Source organism: Oncorhynchus kisutch, linkage group LG15, assembly GCF_002021735.2.
Source record: "Oncorhynchus kisutch isolate 150728-3 linkage group LG15, Okis_V2, whole genome shotgun sequence".
Taxonomy (NCBI): domain Eukaryota; kingdom Metazoa; phylum Chordata; class Actinopteri; order Salmoniformes; family Salmonidae; genus Oncorhynchus; species Oncorhynchus kisutch.
The window spans coordinates 14,128,609-14,148,080 of NC_034188.2; the positions used below are offsets into that span (position 1 = coordinate 14,128,609).

General features: G+C 38.7%; 2 protein-coding genes across 3 annotated transcripts in view; one reads left to right on the forward strand and one right to left on the reverse strand.

The window, feature by feature from the left end:
• The first annotated feature begins 1,372 nt into the window (after positions 1–1,372).
• Positions 1,373–7,463, forward strand: LOC109905925 (C4b-binding protein alpha chain). The gene is made up of 7 exons (XM_031789702.1): positions 1,373–1,519; positions 3,971–4,070; positions 4,395–4,468; positions 4,737–4,919; positions 5,187–5,366; positions 6,764–6,838; positions 7,286–7,463. Exons 1-7 carry the CDS (start codon positions 1,465–1,467, stop codon positions 7,342–7,344), a joined length of 726 nt encoding a protein of 241 aa, XP_031645562.1. The 5' UTR covers positions 1,373–1,464; the 3' UTR covers positions 7,345–7,463.
• A 10,543-nt stretch (positions 7,464–18,006) lies between these two features.
• LOC109904970 (interleukin-12 subunit beta-like) overlaps positions 18,007–19,472 on the reverse strand; it is an 8,630-nt gene continuing 7,164 nt past the window's right edge. Inside the window, exons 7-9 of one of the 2 annotated variants that reach the window (XR_004202985.1) lie at positions 19,240–19,349; positions 18,379–18,838; positions 18,007–18,258 (exon numbers count right to left, since the gene is read on the reverse strand). Coding sequence is in view for 1 of the 2 variants with exons in the window: in XM_020502059.2 (XP_020357648.2) it covers positions 18,754–18,838; positions 19,240–19,349 (195 nt within the window). In the remaining variant the exon portion in view is untranslated. Of the gene's footprint in view, positions 18,839–19,239; positions 19,350–19,472 lie in introns of both variants that reach the window. The other variant, XM_020502059.2, reaches the window with a different exon arrangement.

A 19,472-nucleotide genomic window follows, 5' to 3' on the forward strand; every position in this document is an offset into this window, starting at 1 on the left:
GTCCTACACTCACAGGACAGGACCTTCTCTCCTGTAGATGTACTAGTAGAGTTGTCCTACACTTACAAGACAGGACCTTCTCTCCCGTAGATGTACTAGTAGAGTTGTCCTACACTCACAGGACAGGACCTTCTCTCCCGTAGATGTACTAGTAGAGTTGTCCTACACTCACAGGACAGGACCTTCTCTCCCGTAGATGTACTAGTAGAGTTGTCCTACACTCACAAGACAGGACCTTCTCTCCCGTAGATGTACTAGTAGAGTTGTCCTACACTCACAGGACAGGACCTTCTCTCCCGTAGATGTACTAGTGGAGTTGTCCTACACTCACAGGACAGGACCTTCTCTCCCGTAGATGTACTAGTGGAGTTGTCCTACACTCACAGGACAGGACCTTCTCTCCCGTAGATGTACTAGTGGAGTTGTCCTACACTCACAGGACAGGACCTTCTCTCCCGTAGATGTACTAGTAGAGTTGTCCTACACTCACAGGACAGGACCTTCTCTCCAGTAGATTTGTTGCATCATATTATAGCAACGCTAAAGGTCTTATATAGAACCCCAATGAACTCTTATTGTAAAAAAAAAAACTTGCTTCTTATATGTACCGCTAAATGTTCTATTTAGAACTCGTATTTCTTTTCTTCTAAAAGTTGGGGGCAATAAATGAAGTGATAGAACCTGTTTTCTGTTTTCTGTTTTCTGTCTTCTATTTGAGTTGAATATTCTGTCCTTGTTTTCAGACATTACATATTGGGTTCCAAAGTATCAAATTGCATGGCATCAGGTTGGTCTGCCAGACTCGCTATCTGTGAAGGTCAGTGACTGATGTGAAAGGGCACATGCGCACACACACACACATTCAGGGCTGTCATTCAGCACACTTGTTTGATTTTTGCCCAGCTCTGCAAGCCGCTAATGCAAGCATGCGGACTGGGTAACGAACACTGTAGGTGAAGTCCCTTGGGCTGCTCTATTTAAGTCCTGTGTGTGTGTGTGTGTGTGTGTGTGTGTGTGTGGGTGGGTTTGTTTGTTGTTCTCAGTTGTGTTTGTCATATTGAGTCATGGCCAGTGAGTGAGGACAAAACAACTATATATATACAGTGCTTCAGTATCTCACTGTTTCAGCTTGGTTTCACTCAGGAGAAGAAGGTATTACCAGTATGCAGATCTGCAGGGATGCATGTTTAGTTTTTTTTACAATATGGCTCGTTTACCTTACGTTTGAGGTTGAAACTTTTCAAGGTAAAGTCACTTTTCCATATTTTGCCAGTCATGTTCTTACTGTGCATTGGAATGTTTATGTTTCTTTGAGCAAAAGGTCATCATTTTCAAAACATACAAATATTGACCAACAAAGGAGGGAGCCACATGAGCCTGTCAGGAGACTACATTACCCAAGAGTCTTTCCCGGCGGGGTCGAAAGTTGTTTTTAAGTGTGATGTTGGTTATGTCGGATTTGCGATGACCATCACCTGTCTCGGTGAAACCTGGAAAAATGTGACATCTACCTGCCGGAGTATGTCATTTACATGACTATTCATTTCATGTGACAGGAAGGCTGCGTTTACACATGCAGCCTGAAATACCTGACCTGATTTGTCAACATACCAATAATAGTAAACAAGTATCTGCATTAGGCTGCCTGTGGAAACGGAGCCGTAAAATGTACATGACTGGAAGTGACTATTGTCACTTTACACACTGTCTATTTGAATCTCCTAATGTACTTTATATTTAACACACTGTCTATTTGAATCTCCTAATGTACTTTATATTTAACACACTGTCTATTTGAATCTCCTAATGTACTTTATATTTAACACACTGTCTAGTTGAATCTCCTAATGTACTTTATATTTAACACGCTGTCTATTTGAATCTCCTAATGTACTTTATATTTAACACACTGTCTATTTGAATCTCCTAATGTACTTTATATTTAACACACTGTCTAGTTGAATCTCCTAATGTACTTTATATTTAACACACTGTCTATTTGAATCTCCTAATGTACTTTATATTTAACACACTGTCTATTTGAATCTCCTAATGTACTTTATATTTAACACACTGTCTATTTGAATCTCCTAATGTACTTTATATTTAACACACTGTCTATTTGAATCTCCAAATGTACTTTATATTTAACACACTGTCTATTTGAATCTCCTAATGTACTTTATATTTAACACACTGTCTATTTGAATCTCCTAATGTACTTTATATTTAACACACTGTCTATTTGAATCTCCTAATGTACTTTATATTTAACACATTGTCTATGACAGTGGTCACCAACTGTTTCGATCGCGATCGACTGGTTAATCTTTAAGACATTCTTAGTCGATCACCAAACATTTCTGTAAAAACCCATGATAAAGCCTTGTGTTGCTATTTTTTGTCGGTAGCTGCACTTGATTCAGCAGCCTTAGCGCCAGGAAGGCAAAGTGTTTCCATTTAAACAATGTCATGTGTCTGAAGGTGGATATCCACCTACCTGGCAGACCCAGCGAGCCAATCAAGTGCACCTATAGGCCAACCGCTAGCCAATCAGATAGCTCAGATCACCGTGTCTGCACTGTTTCTTCGAGCCAGACTGTCAAAATAGGCACTAAACGCACAGCAAAGTTGATACTGTGAGATTTAAAAACCATTAAACCATTACAACAGAGATACACAATGAATACAGCAAAGAGCTGCTGTTCTTTTGAGTAAGTTCCTGTTTCCAGTTGTTATTCTACACTGTCAACACTCTTTAAAAGCATTGCAGCTGCAATGAACGATAGGCTTACGTTGGTATTATTAGCGGCTTGTGTCCTTTTTAATATCGAGGAATATTTCGCTTTCTCTGGTCATAGAAGTAACATGAATGGGTGAATGGGGCAGAAATAATGCAGTAAAACTTGAGTTTCGCCATCAGCTGGAAGACTGTGTCCCTTTTTCTCAGCGGAGTTCGGGAGAGCGAAGGGGCGGTGAGTCGGGTGAGAGGCAGGCTCGTCGCTGCTACCTCCCTTCACTCAGACTGACCATTAGATACAGGCCATCAGTCCAGTAAAACATATATATATAAATATATATATTCAGTATCAGTCAAAGTTTGGACACACCGACTCATTCAAGGGTTTTTCTTTATTTTCACTATTTTCTACATGGTAGAATAATAGACATCACAACTATGAAATAACACATATGGAATCATGTAGTAACAAAAACGTGTTAAACAAATCAAAATATATTTTATATTTGAGATTCTTTAAAGTAGCCACCATTGCCTTGATGGCAGCTTTGCACACTCTTGGCTTCATGAGGAATGCTTTTCCAACAGTCTTGAAGGAATTCCCACATATGCTGAACACTTGTTGGCTGTTTTTCCTCCACTCTGCGGTCAAAGTTGTTCCAAACCATCTCAATTGGGTTGAGGTCGGGTGATTGTGCAGGGCAGGTCATCTGATGCAGCACTCCATCACTCTCCTTCATGGTCAATATGCAGTGATAATGTATTGGGCCAATCGCCTAATGCACAAACCTTATTGATAAATAACTATTTTTAATTGGTTCATGTTCATATGCTTATGTTTTTTAAGTCACGTTTAAAACAAATCTGAGCTGTAGATTGCATTTTGACTCACAAAGTGATCTTGACTCAGAAAAGGTTGTTGACCACTGGTCTATGAGAATCTCCAAATGTACTTCATAATTAACACATTGACTATGAGAATCTCCAAATGTACTTCATAATTAACACATTGACTATGAGAATCTCCAAATGTACTTCATAATTAACACACTGTCTATGAGAATATCTTAATGTACTTTACATTAAACACATTGTCTATGAGAATCTTTATAATTGCATGCCAATCTCTAATCATAACTACAGGATGAGCTGAGTTATGTATTTGTTATCATTTATCATTTTATCAATCTAAACTTATGATTCTGTTATCGTGTTATCATGTCTGTCCAGGGACATCCTGTGGCTCCCCTGGCGAAGTGATGAATGGCAGGTATGACCTCACAGAGGGGGTGGAGTTTGGAGCCAGAGTAACAGCCCAGTGTGACAAAGGGTCAGTAGTACACACTCACAGAACAGGACCTTCTCACCAGTAGTTTTCTTGCATCATATTATAGCACAGTTAAATAAAGGTAAAATTAAAAAACCATATAAATATATATTATAGCACAGCAAAAATATTATATATAGAACCCCAATGAACCCTTATTGTAAAAAAAGACTTGCTTCTTATATGGCACCGCTAAATGCTCTATATAGAACTCGTAATTTACATTCTTGTTCAATAATAGGCAATATATATGAAGGACGTGGTTAGCTACTGTATAACCTTTTTTCTGTCTTCTATTTGAGTTGAATGTTCTGTCCTTGTTTTCAGACATTACATTGTGGGTTCCAAAGTACGGAATTGCATGGCAGCAGGGTGGTCTGGCAGAGTCGCTATCTGTGAAGGTCAGACTCACACACATACACACACACACTCACACACACCATACACACACACATGCACACGCACGCACGCACATGCACACGCACACGCACACACACACACACACACACACACACACACACACACACACACACACACACACACACACACACACACACACACACACACACACACACACACACACACACACAACCAATAACTGATTGATAAAAAAATGAATGTGAACACACCATTATTTATTTATTCATATATTTATTTTTGATGTTGCAGTGGTGAAGTGTGGAGCGCCTCCTGTTGTTGCCAATGGAAGTCTGTTGTACAGAGCTGAAGAGTCGTATGCCTACAGAGAGGTGGTGGAGTATCAGTGTGACAGGCAACTGACTCTGGATGGACCCAGGTTCTTACACTGCTCTGAAACAGGAGAGTTTGAGCCAAATCCACCTAAATGTATCGGTATGTTTCAGAACACAACATAGAAGGTGTTACTGAATAAATAATAAACTATTCCATTATGCTTTTAAAAAATCACAGATTGACCAATTGATTGATCAATTGAATTACTGATTGATTGCATGATAGATTTTTTAATTGGCTGATTGGTTGATTAATTGGTATATTCCTATTGGTTCATCATCAAAGACCTACATTTAATTGTAGGTAAACCATGAATTGGATATGTTACACATGGTGATGTTGTTGTTCCTATTTCTTGTATCCTAGACGTAACTTGTCCAACACCTAACATCGATAAAGCTTTCCACGTAGAGGGACATATACCTCCATACAAATACAAGTCTTTCATCAGATATGAATGTGAAAAAGGATATGAAATGGAAGGTGAATCAGGTCTTACCTGTGAAATAGACAGCCGCTGGTCAGCATCATACCCAACATGCAAAGGTAAGATGCATTGTGCACTCATGATTTAATAGGTCTGTCTTGTCTAACTTGGATTGGTTCATAGATAAGTGTTTTATTATGAAAGAACGATTGTGATCCATTTAGATTGTTTATTTTAAATCACATGTACTTGTCTTAGAAAACTATGACATAAGGCCTTGTCTTAGTTATTAGAACACTATGACATAATGGACTTGTCTTAGTTATTAGAACACTATGACATAAGGCCTTGTCTTAGTTATTAGAACACTATGACATAAGGCCTTGTCTTAGTTATTAGAACACTATGACATAAGGCCTTGTCTTAGTTATTAGAACACTATGACATAATGGACTTGTCTTAGTTATTAGAACACTATGACATAAGGCCTTGTCTTAGTTATTAGAACACTATGACATAATGGACTTGTCTTAGTTATTAGAACACTATGACATAAGGCCTTGTCTTAGTTATTAGAACACTATGACATAAGGCCTTGTCTTAGTTATTAGAACACTATGACATAATGGACTTGTCTTAGTTATTAGAACACTATGACATAATGGACTTGTCTTAGTTATTAGAACACTATGACATAATGGACTTGTCTTAGTTATTAGAACACTATGACATAAGGCCTTGTCTTAGTTATTAGAACACTATGACATAATGGACTTGTCTTAGTTATTAGAACACTATGACATAATGGACTTGTCTTAGTTATTAGAACACTATGACATAATGGACTTGTCTTAGTTATTAGAACACTATGACATAATGGACTTGTCTTAGTTATTAGAACACTATGACATAATGGACTTGTCTTAGTTATTAAAACACTTTGACATAATGGACTTGTCCTAGGTATTAGAACATTATCACATAACCTCTGGTCTTAGTTATTAGAACACTTTGACATAATGGACTTGTCCTAGGTATTAGAACATTATCACATAACCTCTGGTCTTAGTTATTAGAACACTTTGACATAATGGACTTGTCCTAGGTATTAGAACATTATCACATAACCTCTGGTCTTAGTTATTAGAACACTTTGACATAATGGACTTGTCATAGGTATTAGAACATTATCACATAACCTCTGGTCTTAGTTATTAGAACACTATCAAATAATTGTAACCCTATTATAAGATTATCTCCTTGTGTTTATGTTTCAGCACTTTCTGACCGGATGTTCGACATAATGGTGTCATATCATATAATTGTTTCAAGAATGGTGGATATTTATTCAGAATTAGTATCGTCTTACAATGAAAGCAGAGAGAACAGGACCTTGAACTAGTTACCTTTTCCAAGACATGGAAGGATGAGATGCGGTCTGCTCTGCTGTTATTGCAAGACACCCGACGAACATCTGAAAAACAAATTTCTATGACAACTTATGTTTGCATTATAGTGTCAAAAGACAGCAACCCTGAAGCTGAAAATGGTTTTTTTTCCAAGATTGGAGATGATATCAAAGGTGGACTCAGTAAGTCATTGGGTGGTTTATAAGTAACTATTTCTCTGTAGGTTTTCTCTGTAGGTATTCTCTGTAGGTTTTCTCTGTAGGTATTCTCTGTAGGTTTTCTCTGTAGGTATTCTCTGTAGGTTTTCTCTGTAGGTATTCTCTGTAGGTTTTCTCTGTAGGTATTCTCTGTAGGTTTTCTCTGTAGGTATTCTCTGTAGGTATTCTCTGTAGGTATTCTCTGTAGGTATTCTCTATAGGTTTTCTCTGTAGGTTTTCTCTGTAGGTTATTTCTTTATGTTATATATGTAGGTTCTCTTTGTAGCCTGCAGTTATATTGTGCTGTGAAGCCTAGGGTGGTTCATTCAGATTATTCAATTGTTTTGTATTGTATTGTTTTTCATTCTATTGAGGTGTAATTTTTATGGTGTCAATCCAACTTTTTACATTCCGCAACTTCCTTTTTTTCAGTCTGGATTTTCAACAAAGTCCCTGCGGTAGAACTCAAGCTCCCCTGGATGAGGAAATGACAGATTTAGACTAAAAAACTATTAAACTCATCACATTGGAAAAGGCATTCAGGACATCAAAATGAACCTTTACACATGTAGCTTTTACAGTAGTAACAATACATGTCTTTTGAAAAGTAGCTTGACTTCTGTTATCATTCCATACTTCATGAGCCAGACACTTTTCTCCCTCTACCACTAGAGGTCAGCAAAGTATTCACTTGAGCTTTACATACCCACATAATATATATGGACTTGAGCTTTACATACCCACATATTATATATGGACTTGAGCTTTACATACCCACATAATATATATGGACTTGAGCTTTACATACCCACATATTATACAGTATAGCACTTGAGCTTTACATACCCACATAATATATATGGACTTGAGCTTTACATACCCACATATTATATATCGACTTGAGCTTTACATACCCACATAATATACAGTATATGGACTTGAGCTTTACATACCCACATAATATATATGGACTTGAGCTTTACATACCCACATAATATATACGGACTTGAGCTTTACATACCCACATAATATATATGGACTTGAGCTTTACATATCCACATAATATATATCGACTTGAGCTGTGATACTCTTGAATGGTATTTGTGTGTGAGAGAGCGTGAGAGTGTGCATGTTTCTAACCCATATGTGTGTGTGTGTGTGTGTGTGTGTGTGTGTGTGTGTGTGTGTGTGTGTGTGTGTGTGTGTGTGTGTTTCAGAATTTCTATCAATCCTATGTGGGTAAATAATTTAGTTCACATTGACATTCCAGAACATTTTTCTTGTTTGTTTTGAGCCTATTGATAGTTGTATAGTGAGTCTGCTAGAAAAAGCTTACAACATTGTGGCATCTTCTGCTTTCATATGAAGGAACTAAACCAACCGCTGCTGACATAGGCTACATCCCTAATGACACCATATTCCTTTTATAGAGCACTACTTTTGACCTGGGTCCATATGGCTATGATTAACAGTAGGGAACAGGGTGCCATTTGGGATGCACACTTACGGACTGTACAGGCAATGTTGGACAGCAGGTTACTTTGGGATGCACCCCTTGTCTATGGGCTAGGCTGGCTGGGGTTTCCATTCATGTGACATGGAATTCCTGGCTGAAATTCACAACATAGATTCCCAAGTCATGTTGATCTATTCTACCAGTTTATAGGTACATGTCCAGATTCTACCAGTTTATAGGTACATGTCCAGATTCTACCAGTTTATAGGTACATGTCCAGATTCTACCAGTTTATAGGTACATGTCCAGATTCTACCAGTTTATAGGTACATGGCCAGATCCTACCAGTTTATAGGTACATGTACATATTCTACCAGTTTATAGGTACATGGCCAGATTCTACCAGTTTATAGGTACATGGCCAGATTCTACCAGTTTATAGGTACATGGCCAGATTCTACCAGTTTATAGGTACATGTCCAGATTCTACCAGTTTATAGGTACATGGCCAGATTCTACCAGTTTATAGGTACATGGCCAGATTCTACCAGTTTATAGGTACATGTCCAGATTCTACCAGTTTATAGGTACATGTCCAGATTCTACCAGTTTATAGGTACATGTCCAGATTCTACCAGTTTATAGGTACATGGCCAGATCCTACCAGTTTATAGGTACATGTCCAGATTCTACCAGTTTATAGGTACATGGCCAGATTCTACCAGTTTATAGGTACATGGCCAGATTCTACCAGTTTATAGGTACATGTCCAGATTCTACCAGTTTATAGGTACATGGCCAGATTCTACCAGTTTATAGGTACATGTCCAGATTCTACCAGTTTATAGGTACATGGCCAGATCCTACCAGTTTATAGGTACATGTCCAGATTCTACCAGTTTATAGGTACATGTCCAGATTCTACCAGTTTATAGGTACATGGCCAGATTCTACCAGTTTATAGGTACATGTCCAGATTCTACCAGTTTATAGGTACATGGCCAGATTCTACCAGTTTATAGGTACATGTCCAGATTCTACCAGTTTATAGGTACATGTCCAGATTCTACCAGTTTATAGGTACATGTCCAGATTCTACCAGTTTATAGGTACATGGCCAGATCCTACCAGTTTATAGGTACATGTCCAGATTCTACCAGTTTATAGGTACATGGCCAGATTCTACCAGTTTATAGGTACATGTCCAGATTCTACCAGTTTATAGGTACATGTCCAGATTCTACCAGTTTATAGGTACATGTCCAGATTCTACCAGTTTATAGGTACATGTCCAGATTCTACCAGTTTATAGGTACATGTCCAGATTCTACCAGTTTATAGGTACATGTCCAGATTCTACCAGTTTATAGGTACATGTCCAGATTCTACCAGTTTATAGGTACATGGCCAGATTCTACCAGTTTATAGGTACATGTCCAGATTCTACCAGTTTATAGGTACATGTCCAGATTCTACCAGTTTATAGGTACATGGCCAGATTCTACCAGTTTATAGGGACATGGCCAGATTCTACCAGTTTATAGGTACATGTCCAGATTCTACCAGTTTATAGGTACATGTCCAGATTCTACCAGTTTATAGGTACATGGCCAGATTCTACCAGTTTATAGGTACATGGCCAGATTCTACCAGTTTATAGGTACATGTCCAGATTCTACCAGTTTATAGGTACATGTCCAGATTCTACCAGTTTATAGGTACATGTCCAGATTCTACCAGTTTATAGGTACATGTCCAGATTCTACCAGTTTATAGGTACATGGCCAGATCCTACCAGTTTATAGGTACATGTCCAGATTCTACCAGTTTATAGGTACATGGCCAGATTCTACCAGTTTATAGGTACATGTCCAGATTCTACCAGTTTATAGGTACATGTCCAGATTCTACCAGTTTATAGGTACATGTCCAGATTCTACCAGTTTATAGGTACATGGCCAGATTCTACCAGTTTATAGGTACATGGCCAGATTCTACCAGTTTATAGGTACATGTCCAGATTCTACCAGTTTATAGATACATGTCCAGATCCTACCAGTTTATAGGTACATGTCCAGATTATACCAGTTTATAGGTACATGGCCAGATCCTACCAGTTTATAGGTACATGTCCAGATCCTACCAGTTTATAGGTACATGTGCAGATCCTACCAGTTTATAGGTACATGTCCAGATTCTACCAGTTTATAGGTACATGGCCAGATTCTACCAGTTTATAGGTACGTGTAACAGCTTTCCTCCTCCTCTTCTGAGAGGAGTAGCGAGAAGGATCGGAGGACCAATGCGCAGCGTGGTAAGTATCCATAACGTTTATTTACAGACATAAACTGAACACTAGAAAACAAGAAACGTGAAACGAATGAAACCGAAACAGTACCGTGTGGCAACAAACACTCACACGGAAAACAAACACCCACAACTCAAAAGTGAAACCCAGGCTACCTAAGTATGATTTTCAATCAGAGACAACTGCCTCTGATTGAGAACCATACTAGGCTGAACTCAAAACCCCAACATAGAAAAACACACATAGACTGCCCACCCCAACTCACGCCCTGACCATACTAAATAAAGACAAAACAAAGGAAATAAAGTCAGAACGTGACAGTACAGTTGAAGTCGGAAGTTTTTCACAATTCCTGACATTTAATCCTAGTAAAATACCCTGTCTTAGGTCAGTTAGGATCACCACTCTATTTTAAGAATGTGAAATGTTAGAATAATAGTACAGATAATGATTTATTTCAGCTTTTATTTATTTCATTACATTCCCATTGAGTCAGAAGTTTGCATACACAAAATTAATATTTGGTAGCATTCCCTTTAAATTGTTTAACTTGGGTCAAACGATTCTGGTAGCCTTCCACAAGCTTCCCACAATAAGTTGAGTGAATTTTGGCCCATTCCTCCTGACAGAGCTGGTGTAACTGAATCAGGTTTGTAGGCCTCCTTGCTCGCACACACTTTTTCAGTTCTGCCAACAAATTTTCTCTGGGATTGAGGTCAGGGCTTTGTGATGGCCACTCCAATACCTTGACGCTGTTGTCCTTAAGCCACAACTTTGGAAGTCTGCTTGGGGTCATTGTCCATATGTATGACCCATTTGCGATCAAGCTTTAACTTCCTGACTGATGTCTTGAGATGTTGCGTCAATATATCCACATAACTTTCAGGCCTCATGATGCTATCTATTTTGTGAAGTGCACCAGTCCCTCCTGCAGCAAAGCACCCCCACAATATGATGCTGCCACCCCCATGCTTCACGGTTGGGATGGTGTTCTTCGGCTTGCAAGACTCCCCCTTTTTCCTCCAAACATAACAATGGTCATTATGGCCAAACAGTTCTATTTTTGTTTCATCAGACTGGAGGACATTTCTCCAAAACGTACGATCTTTGTCCCCATGTGCAGTTGCAAAACGTAGTCTGGCTTTTTTAAAGTCGGTTTTAAAGCAGGGCTTCTTCCTTGCTGAGTGGCCTTTCAGGTTATGTTGATATAGGACTCGTTTTACTGTGGATATAGATAGTATTGTACCTGTTTCCTCCAGCATCTTCACAAGGTCCTTTGCTGTTGTTCTGGGATTGATATGCACTTCGCACCAAAGTACGTTCATCTGTAGGAGACAGAACGCGTCTCCTTCCTGAGCGGTATGACGGCTGTGTGGTCCCAAGGTGTTTATACTTGCGTACTATTGTTTGTACAGATGAATGTGGTACCTTCATGCGTTTGGAAATTGCTCTCAAGGATGATCCAGACTTATGGAGGTCTACAATTATTTTTCTGAGGTCTTGGCTGATTTCTTTTGATTTCCCCAAGATGTCAAGCAAAGAGGCACTGAGTTTGAAGAGAGGCCTTGAAATACATACACAGGTACACCTCCAATTGACTCAAATGATGTAAATTAGCATATTAGAAGCTTGACATAATAAGGCATGACATAATTTTCTGGAAATTTCCAAGCTGTTTAAAGGCACACTCAACTTAGTGTATGTAAACTTCTGACCCACTGGAATTGTGATACAGTGAATTATAAGTGAAATAATCCATCTGTAAACAATTGTTGGAAAAATTACTTGTGTTATGCACAAAGTTGATGTCCTAACCCACGAGCCAAAACTGTTGAAAAACGAGTTTTAATGACTCTGACCTAAGTGTATGTAAACTTCTGACTTCAACTGTATATATATATATATATATATATATATATATATATATATATATATATATTTTAAACAAAGGACATCAAAGACAACTGAAATCATAACAGCAATGCCAACTGTATATGTTTGTGTGCATGTCTGGCACTATTACATGTATTTGTGTGTTCTTGTTTGTGTTTATTTGATTGAGAGTGTGTGTATATGCATGTGTACAAACACCTGCACGGCATCAGCCTCAGGCAAACCGGCAATAGTTGTAAAAACACTGTCCCTCAGTGTTATTCAAACCTACTTTTTATTATGTTTTATTTTCACATTATGTTTGACTTTTATATTTGACCATCATTCTATCTCCCGAACAGCAACTCCACTCCCACTTGTCTCCACTTCCACATCCCAACCCTCAGCTTCCCTCAGCCCATCCCAACCCTCAGCTTCCCTCAGCTCATCCCAACCCTCAGCTTCCCTCAGCCCATCCCAACCCTCAGCTTCCCTCAGCCCATCCCAACCCTCAGCTTCCCTCAGCCCATCCCAACCCTCAGCTTCCCTCAGCCCATCCCAACCCTCAGCTTCCCTCAGCCCATCCCAACCCTCAGCTTCCCTCAGCCCATCCCAACCCTCAGCTTCCCTCAGCCCATCCCAACCCTCAGCTTCCCTCAGCCCATCCCAACCCTCAGCTTCCCTCAGCCCATCCCAACCCTCAGCTTCCCTCAGCCCACCCCATCTATCTCTGCTGGTCACCCTCAGCCCATCCCATCTATCTCTGCTGGTCACCCTCAGCCCATCCCATCTATCTCTGCTGGTCACCCTCAGCCCATCCCATCTATCTCTGCTGGTCACCCTCAGCCCATCCCATCTATCTCTGATGGCCAACCTCTTCAGATTTCTACGCAACACATATCTTTCAACTATGCTGTGATGTTTAACTTACAATTTCAATCTATCTAATCGAATAGAATCCACAGATTGCGAGTGGAAGATAAATACTTTTACTAAGACTATTAGTATATTAGTAATTGACTGACCCGGTCTCTCCAGATCTCCTAACAGTACTATTTGTAGGGTCAATTTTAGATCAATGCTATTCATTTTCAGCCATTCCTGAACCTGAGACCAGAGACAGGCTACGTGAGGGCAATACCAAAATAAATGGTCTATTGATGATTTTATGCCCCAAATATTCAACATTTTGTTGGTGGCAAGAATTCTATATAATAATTTTAGCTGAAAAGCACAAAGTCTTGAATCTTGCGTTGTTTTATATATCAACTCATACACCCTGTACCATGGAATCAGTACATAAAAAATCTCTTCCCAACTATTTTACAATCTGTATGACACAGTTGTCAACATCCTGGTCCTCAAATGAAACTGGTATACTTTCCTATTTATGCTATTTTTATTCCTCCGGCAGTTTTGATCCTTTATATTAGGCAGACAGACCAGTTCCCTACCTCCTCCCGCTGCCACCTGCCTCCTCCAGTTTTGATCCTTTATATTGGGCAGACAGACCAGTTCCCTACCTCCTCCCGCTGCCACCTGCCTCCTCCAGTTTTGATCCTTTATATTAGGCAGACAGACCAGTTCCCTACCTCCTCCCGCTGCCACCTGCCTCCTCCAGTTTTGATCCTTTATATTAGGCAGACAGACCAGTTCCCTACCTCCTCCCGCTGCCACCTGCCTCCTCCAGTTGTGATCCTTTATATTGAGCAGACAGGCCAGTTCCCTACCTCCTCCCGCTGCCACCTGCCTCCTCCAGTTGTGATCCTTTATATTGAGCAGACAGGCCAGTTCCCTACCTCCTCCCGCTGCCACCTGCCTCCTCCAGTTGTGATCCTTTATATTGGGCAGACAGACCAGTTCCCTACCTCCTCCCGCTGCCACCTGCCTCCTCCAGTTTTGGGGCAATGCTGTAATCAATTGGTTGTACTCTCGGATTGAGCAGACCTTCCCGTACAATTCTGATAACACCATGAAGGACACAACTCTACCATTACAATTTACAATATAATTGAACAAAATACCCTTTTCAAACATCTTTCCCATAAATACAGGTATTTTATCAACCAGCACATTTGAGTTCAGCCATAATATTTGTTCTATCTTTTCAGGGAGAGGAAATTGAAATTGTAGCCAGCTCTGCAATGCTTGTTTGAAAAAGAGAGATTTTTTCAATGTATCATTTTCAATTAATCGAAAATGAGACGTGGCAATCTGCACGAATGTAAAAAGGCCATTTTTAAACAATGGATGAGATTTTCTTAGTAATGTACTTGATAACTATTTAGGTTCAAGTAAAACTTTTGAATAAGTGAAGCTTTTAGAGAGGTTTAGTGCTTTTCTATTTAATCATCTCAACCCACCTAATTCATATTCACTATATAGATAGGCATGTTTCATTTTGTCTGGTTCAGTGTCCCAGATAAAGCGAAATATTTTTTGCTCATATGATTTGAAAAACAAATCATCAGGAGTAGGCAGCGCCATAAGTAAGTGAGTAAACTGAGATATGTCAACTTTAAATAGACAGGTATTTACCTCTCCATGGTTGCAGGATCTTGTCTATTTTTACAAGTTTTCTATTGAAATTCATTGTGGAGAGATAATCTATATGATTTATATGATATGTGATATGAATACCGAGTCTACTTCACCATCAGCCCATTTTATAGGTTAACTGCAGGGTCATGTAAAAGTTGTATTTTTTAAGGATCCAATACGTAATATTGTACACTTAGCATAATTAGGTTTTAGTCCAGAGTACAGAAAAGTGATCTAGATGTTTAATGAGACATTGCAGGGATCTAGCTTGAGGACTTAATATAAACTTGAGTCATCGGCATACATGGACACCTTTGTTTTTAAGCCTTGGATTTCTAATCCTCTAATGTAATTATTGGATCTGATTTTAATAGTTAGTATTTCGATGGCCGTAACGCATAGATATGGTGACAGTGGACACCCTTGATTAACTCCTCTTTACAATTCAAAACTCTGAGAAGTAGCCATTATTTACTATTTTACATCTGGGGTTACTATACATTATTTTGACCCTTAAGAGAATTACTGAAATGTAAAAAATCTAGGCATTTATAAATCAAATCCAGACTTACTTTATCAAATGCCTTTTCAAAATCCACTATAAATACCAGGCCTGGCTTCTTAGATGTTTCATGATGTTCTATTATTTCTAGTAGTTGTCGTATATTATCTCCAATGTAAAAAAAACTGTCTGATTAGGATGAACAATACCTGGTAAAACCCTTATAATTCTGAGTGTTATGGAATTTGCTAGTATTTTTGCATCATATTTTTGTAAGGGGCCTCCAGAATTTTAGATAGACTGGGTCTTTATATTTGCCATCTGGGTCTTGTTTTAATAATAGAGAAATCAGACATTCCTGCTGAGTACCTGACAGACTATCATTTCTATTGGAGTAGTTAAAACAATCTAATGGAGCTTTTAGGATATCAAAAACGGCTTGATATGCCTCTACTTGTACGCCATCAAGCCCTGGGGTTTTTCCAGAATGAAAGGATTTAATAGCTTCAAAGCGTTCTTCCTTTGTAATTTGGCCTTCGCACTGATCTTTCTGTGCATTTGTTCATTTTGTATTTTTTATACTGTAGTATTTGGAAATAATTCCTTACCGTAATCTTCATTCAGTGGGAGAGGATGAGACGGAAAAGAGAACATCTGCCTAAAATAATTACCTTCCTCTTTTAAAATGTCATTCAGAGAATCATAGATGACTCCGAGTTTCTTCAAATTCTTTTTGTTAGTATTCCCGTATTGGAGATTCAGGAAGAATTTAGTTCATTTTTCTCCAGATTCCATCCAGTTTGCTTTATTTTGTAATAGATTACATTAGATCATTCTGGAATAAGTTCCTCAAGTTCTTTTTGTTTTTCCTCTGAACTTATTTTGTATCTCTGTAGTATCGTTTTTATTGCTATCTACCTGTACTAACAGTTCATGGATTTCCCTTGTTAATCTCATCTCTCTAGCCAGAAACGTTGTTTTATTATGGATGAATATTGAACAGAATGACCTCGGAAGGTACATTTTAAGGTCTCCCAAACAATGAGGGGATTTGCTGAATCTATATTATTACTGGAATAATTCAGTTATAAATTATTTTGTTTCAGTTAAAAATAAATTGTCCTCCAGTAAACTGTGATTACATTTCCAATATCCCCGTCCACATGGAAATCTATAAGTTATGTGAATGCCAATTAGATGAGGATCCGATCGTATTGTCTCCTATTCAAACTTTTAAAATCTTTGATGCAAGAGAGAAAGAGACAAGAAAGTAGGCAAGACGACTAGCTTGATTAAGTCTCCTCCATGTATATCTCACTAGGTCGGGGTTTTTTAGTCTCCAAATATCCACTATTTCTAATGTGTCCATAATATTTGTGATTTCCTTAAGGGCACGGTGATGATAGTTTGTAGAGTGATTTCCTTAAGGGCACGGTGATGATAGTTTGTAGAGTGATTTCCTTAAGGGCACGGTGATGATAGTTTGTAGAGTGATTTCCTTTAGGGCACGGTGATGATAGTTTGTAGAGTGATTTCCTTAAGGGCACGGGGATGATAGTTTGTAGAGTGATTTCCTTAAGGGCACGGGGATGATAGTTTGTAGAGTGATTTCCTTAAGGGCACGGTGATGATAGTTTGTAGAGTGATTTCCTTAAGGGCACGGGGATGATAGTTTGTAGAGTGATTTCCTTAAGGGCACGGTGATGATAGTTTGTAGAGTGATTTCCTTAAGGGCACGGTGATGATAGTTTGTAGAGTGATTTCCTAAGGGCACGGTGATGATAGTTTGTAGAGTGATTTCCTTAAGGGCACGGTGATGATAGTTTGTAGAGTGATTTCCTTAAGGGCACGGTGATGATAGTTTGTAGAGTAATTTCCTTAAGGGCACGGGGATGATAGTTTGTAGAGTGATTTCCTTAAGGGCACGGGGATGATAGTTTGTAGAGTGATTTCCTTAAGGGCACGGTGATGATAGTTTGTAGAGTGATTACCTAACGGTCCATTGATGTACTTAACACCGTGTTATAGTCTCCTGCCATAATGATTTAATCATTTGTTGCTTGTAAGTTCAATAAATTGGTCTAAATTTTTTCAAAGAAGTATGGACCATATAGATTAATGAGTCAGTGCACCTCATGCAGTCTTGCAAAATAACTTCCATCCCTGCAACCTCACAACCCTAAGTTGGATAAATAGAGAGAAAAGCAACAGTCACCGTGATCGAGAACCCTCAAGTGTCACGCCATTGGTCTAAGCCTTCCAACCAGTTTCCTGGACATCCTGTTGTGGTTTGTCAGAGACAAAGGAAGTGTATTAGCGTAGGTATTAGCGTATTGCATTTAACAATGAGATTAGTCCTACATTACTTCCTTTTCATTGATGCTTGATTTCACGTTGTTATTTTTTTATCCTGAAAGTCATTAAAGATTGTGAGCACAGAGTAGTGGAAAGAACTTTAACACATCTACTGTAAGTGCAGGTCTGTACGTTTATTTAGATTTATAGCATTAAAGTCACAAAAATATCATTTCAGTTTATGTTAGTGCATGTCATGTCTTACTCTATGAGATAAAAAGCAACATTAATAAATAAATAATCATAAATATTACCAAATACATTTCATAACAAGTATAAAGATTGTAAAAGTGAAGTTTGTGTCAGTAAATGATCTTGGCAACAAAGTCACCTTTGTCATAATGGATGTTTTAGAGTGTAGACGAAGTCACCTTTGTCATAATGGATGTTTTAGAGTGTAAATGAAGTCACCTTTGTCATAATGGATGTTTTAGAGTGTAAATGAAGTCACCTTTGTCATAATGGATGTTTTAGAGTGTAAATGAAGTCACCTTTGTCATAATGGATGTTTTAGAGTGTAAATGAAGTCACCTTTGTTATAATGGATGTTTTAGAGTGTAAACGAAGTCACCTTTATCATAATGGATGTTTTAGAGTGTAAATGAAGTCACCTTTGACATAATGGATGTTTTAGAGTGTAAACGAATTCACCTTTGTCATAATGGATGTTTTAGAGTGTAAATGAAGTCACCTTTGTCATAATGGATGTTTTAGAGTGTAAATGAAGTCACCTTTGTCATAATGGATGTTTTAGAGTGTCAAATAAGTCACCTTTGTCATAGTGGATGTTTTAGAGTGTGAATGCCTACAAACTAGAGTGAATTAATAGGTTAATATTTGATGGCCATCAGTATGGTAAAGATATACTATTGAGACACATTCTTCTTCTTCTTCTTCTTCTTCTTCTTCTTCTTCTCCTGCCTCCCCCTCTTGTTTCCCTTGTTGCTGAGTCTGAAAATCACATCATATTGTAAAACGTGTTGTTCTGCAACGTCTTCTCAGAAATTACATTCTTGAATTGATAAACAAAGGCACATTTTCCAATTTCAATCCACTTACTGAATGGAAAACCAAATTGAACCTAACCCTGGTAGTGTAGATGTAGCAATGTCTCCGTAATGAAACAATAGACTACAGCAGGGTTTTTAACCCTCTACTCGGGGAGCTGTTTCACTATTTTGTTGTAGCCCTGAACTAGCACACCTGATTCAGTACTATTCAAGGGCTTGATGATTGGTTGACAGATTGAATCAGGTGTGTTAACTCTTCAATAGTTCAACTACATGGAACAGCTGGGGGTCCTCGAGGAGAGGTTCTGCTGAATACAGTAGACTAGAGAGTGTGGTACTGACCTGTACTCTGTCCAGTCACTCCAGGGGGAGTCACAGAGGGCATCCTGGGCCCTGACACACACCGTCACCTTGGCCTTGACTGACCATTGGCTGCTCTCTGTGGTGTGAACCTGGGGGAACGCAAAGGTTTAATTCATTAAGCACCAAATGGAGGAAAATGGCCTGACGCAGGGTCTACATGAACTTGTCCAATAAGAAATGCTCCTTTTGGTTGCAAAACGTTTTTCTAAGGT

Excerpts from the sequence above, each read along its gene's own strand:
- LOC109905925 (XM_031789702.1), top strand. The coding sequence starts at position 1,465 with ATGACCATCACCTGTCTCGGTGAAACCTGGAAAAATGTGACATCTACC. Across the intron at positions 1,520-3,970 it reads TGTGACATCTACCTGCCGGA|GGACATCCTGTGGCTCCCCT; the intron begins GTATGTCATTTA and ends ATGTCTGTCCAG. Across the intron at positions 4,071-4,394 it reads ACAGCCCAGTGTGACAAAGG|ACATTACATTGTGGGTTCCA; the intron begins GTCAGTAGTACA and ends CCTTGTTTTCAG.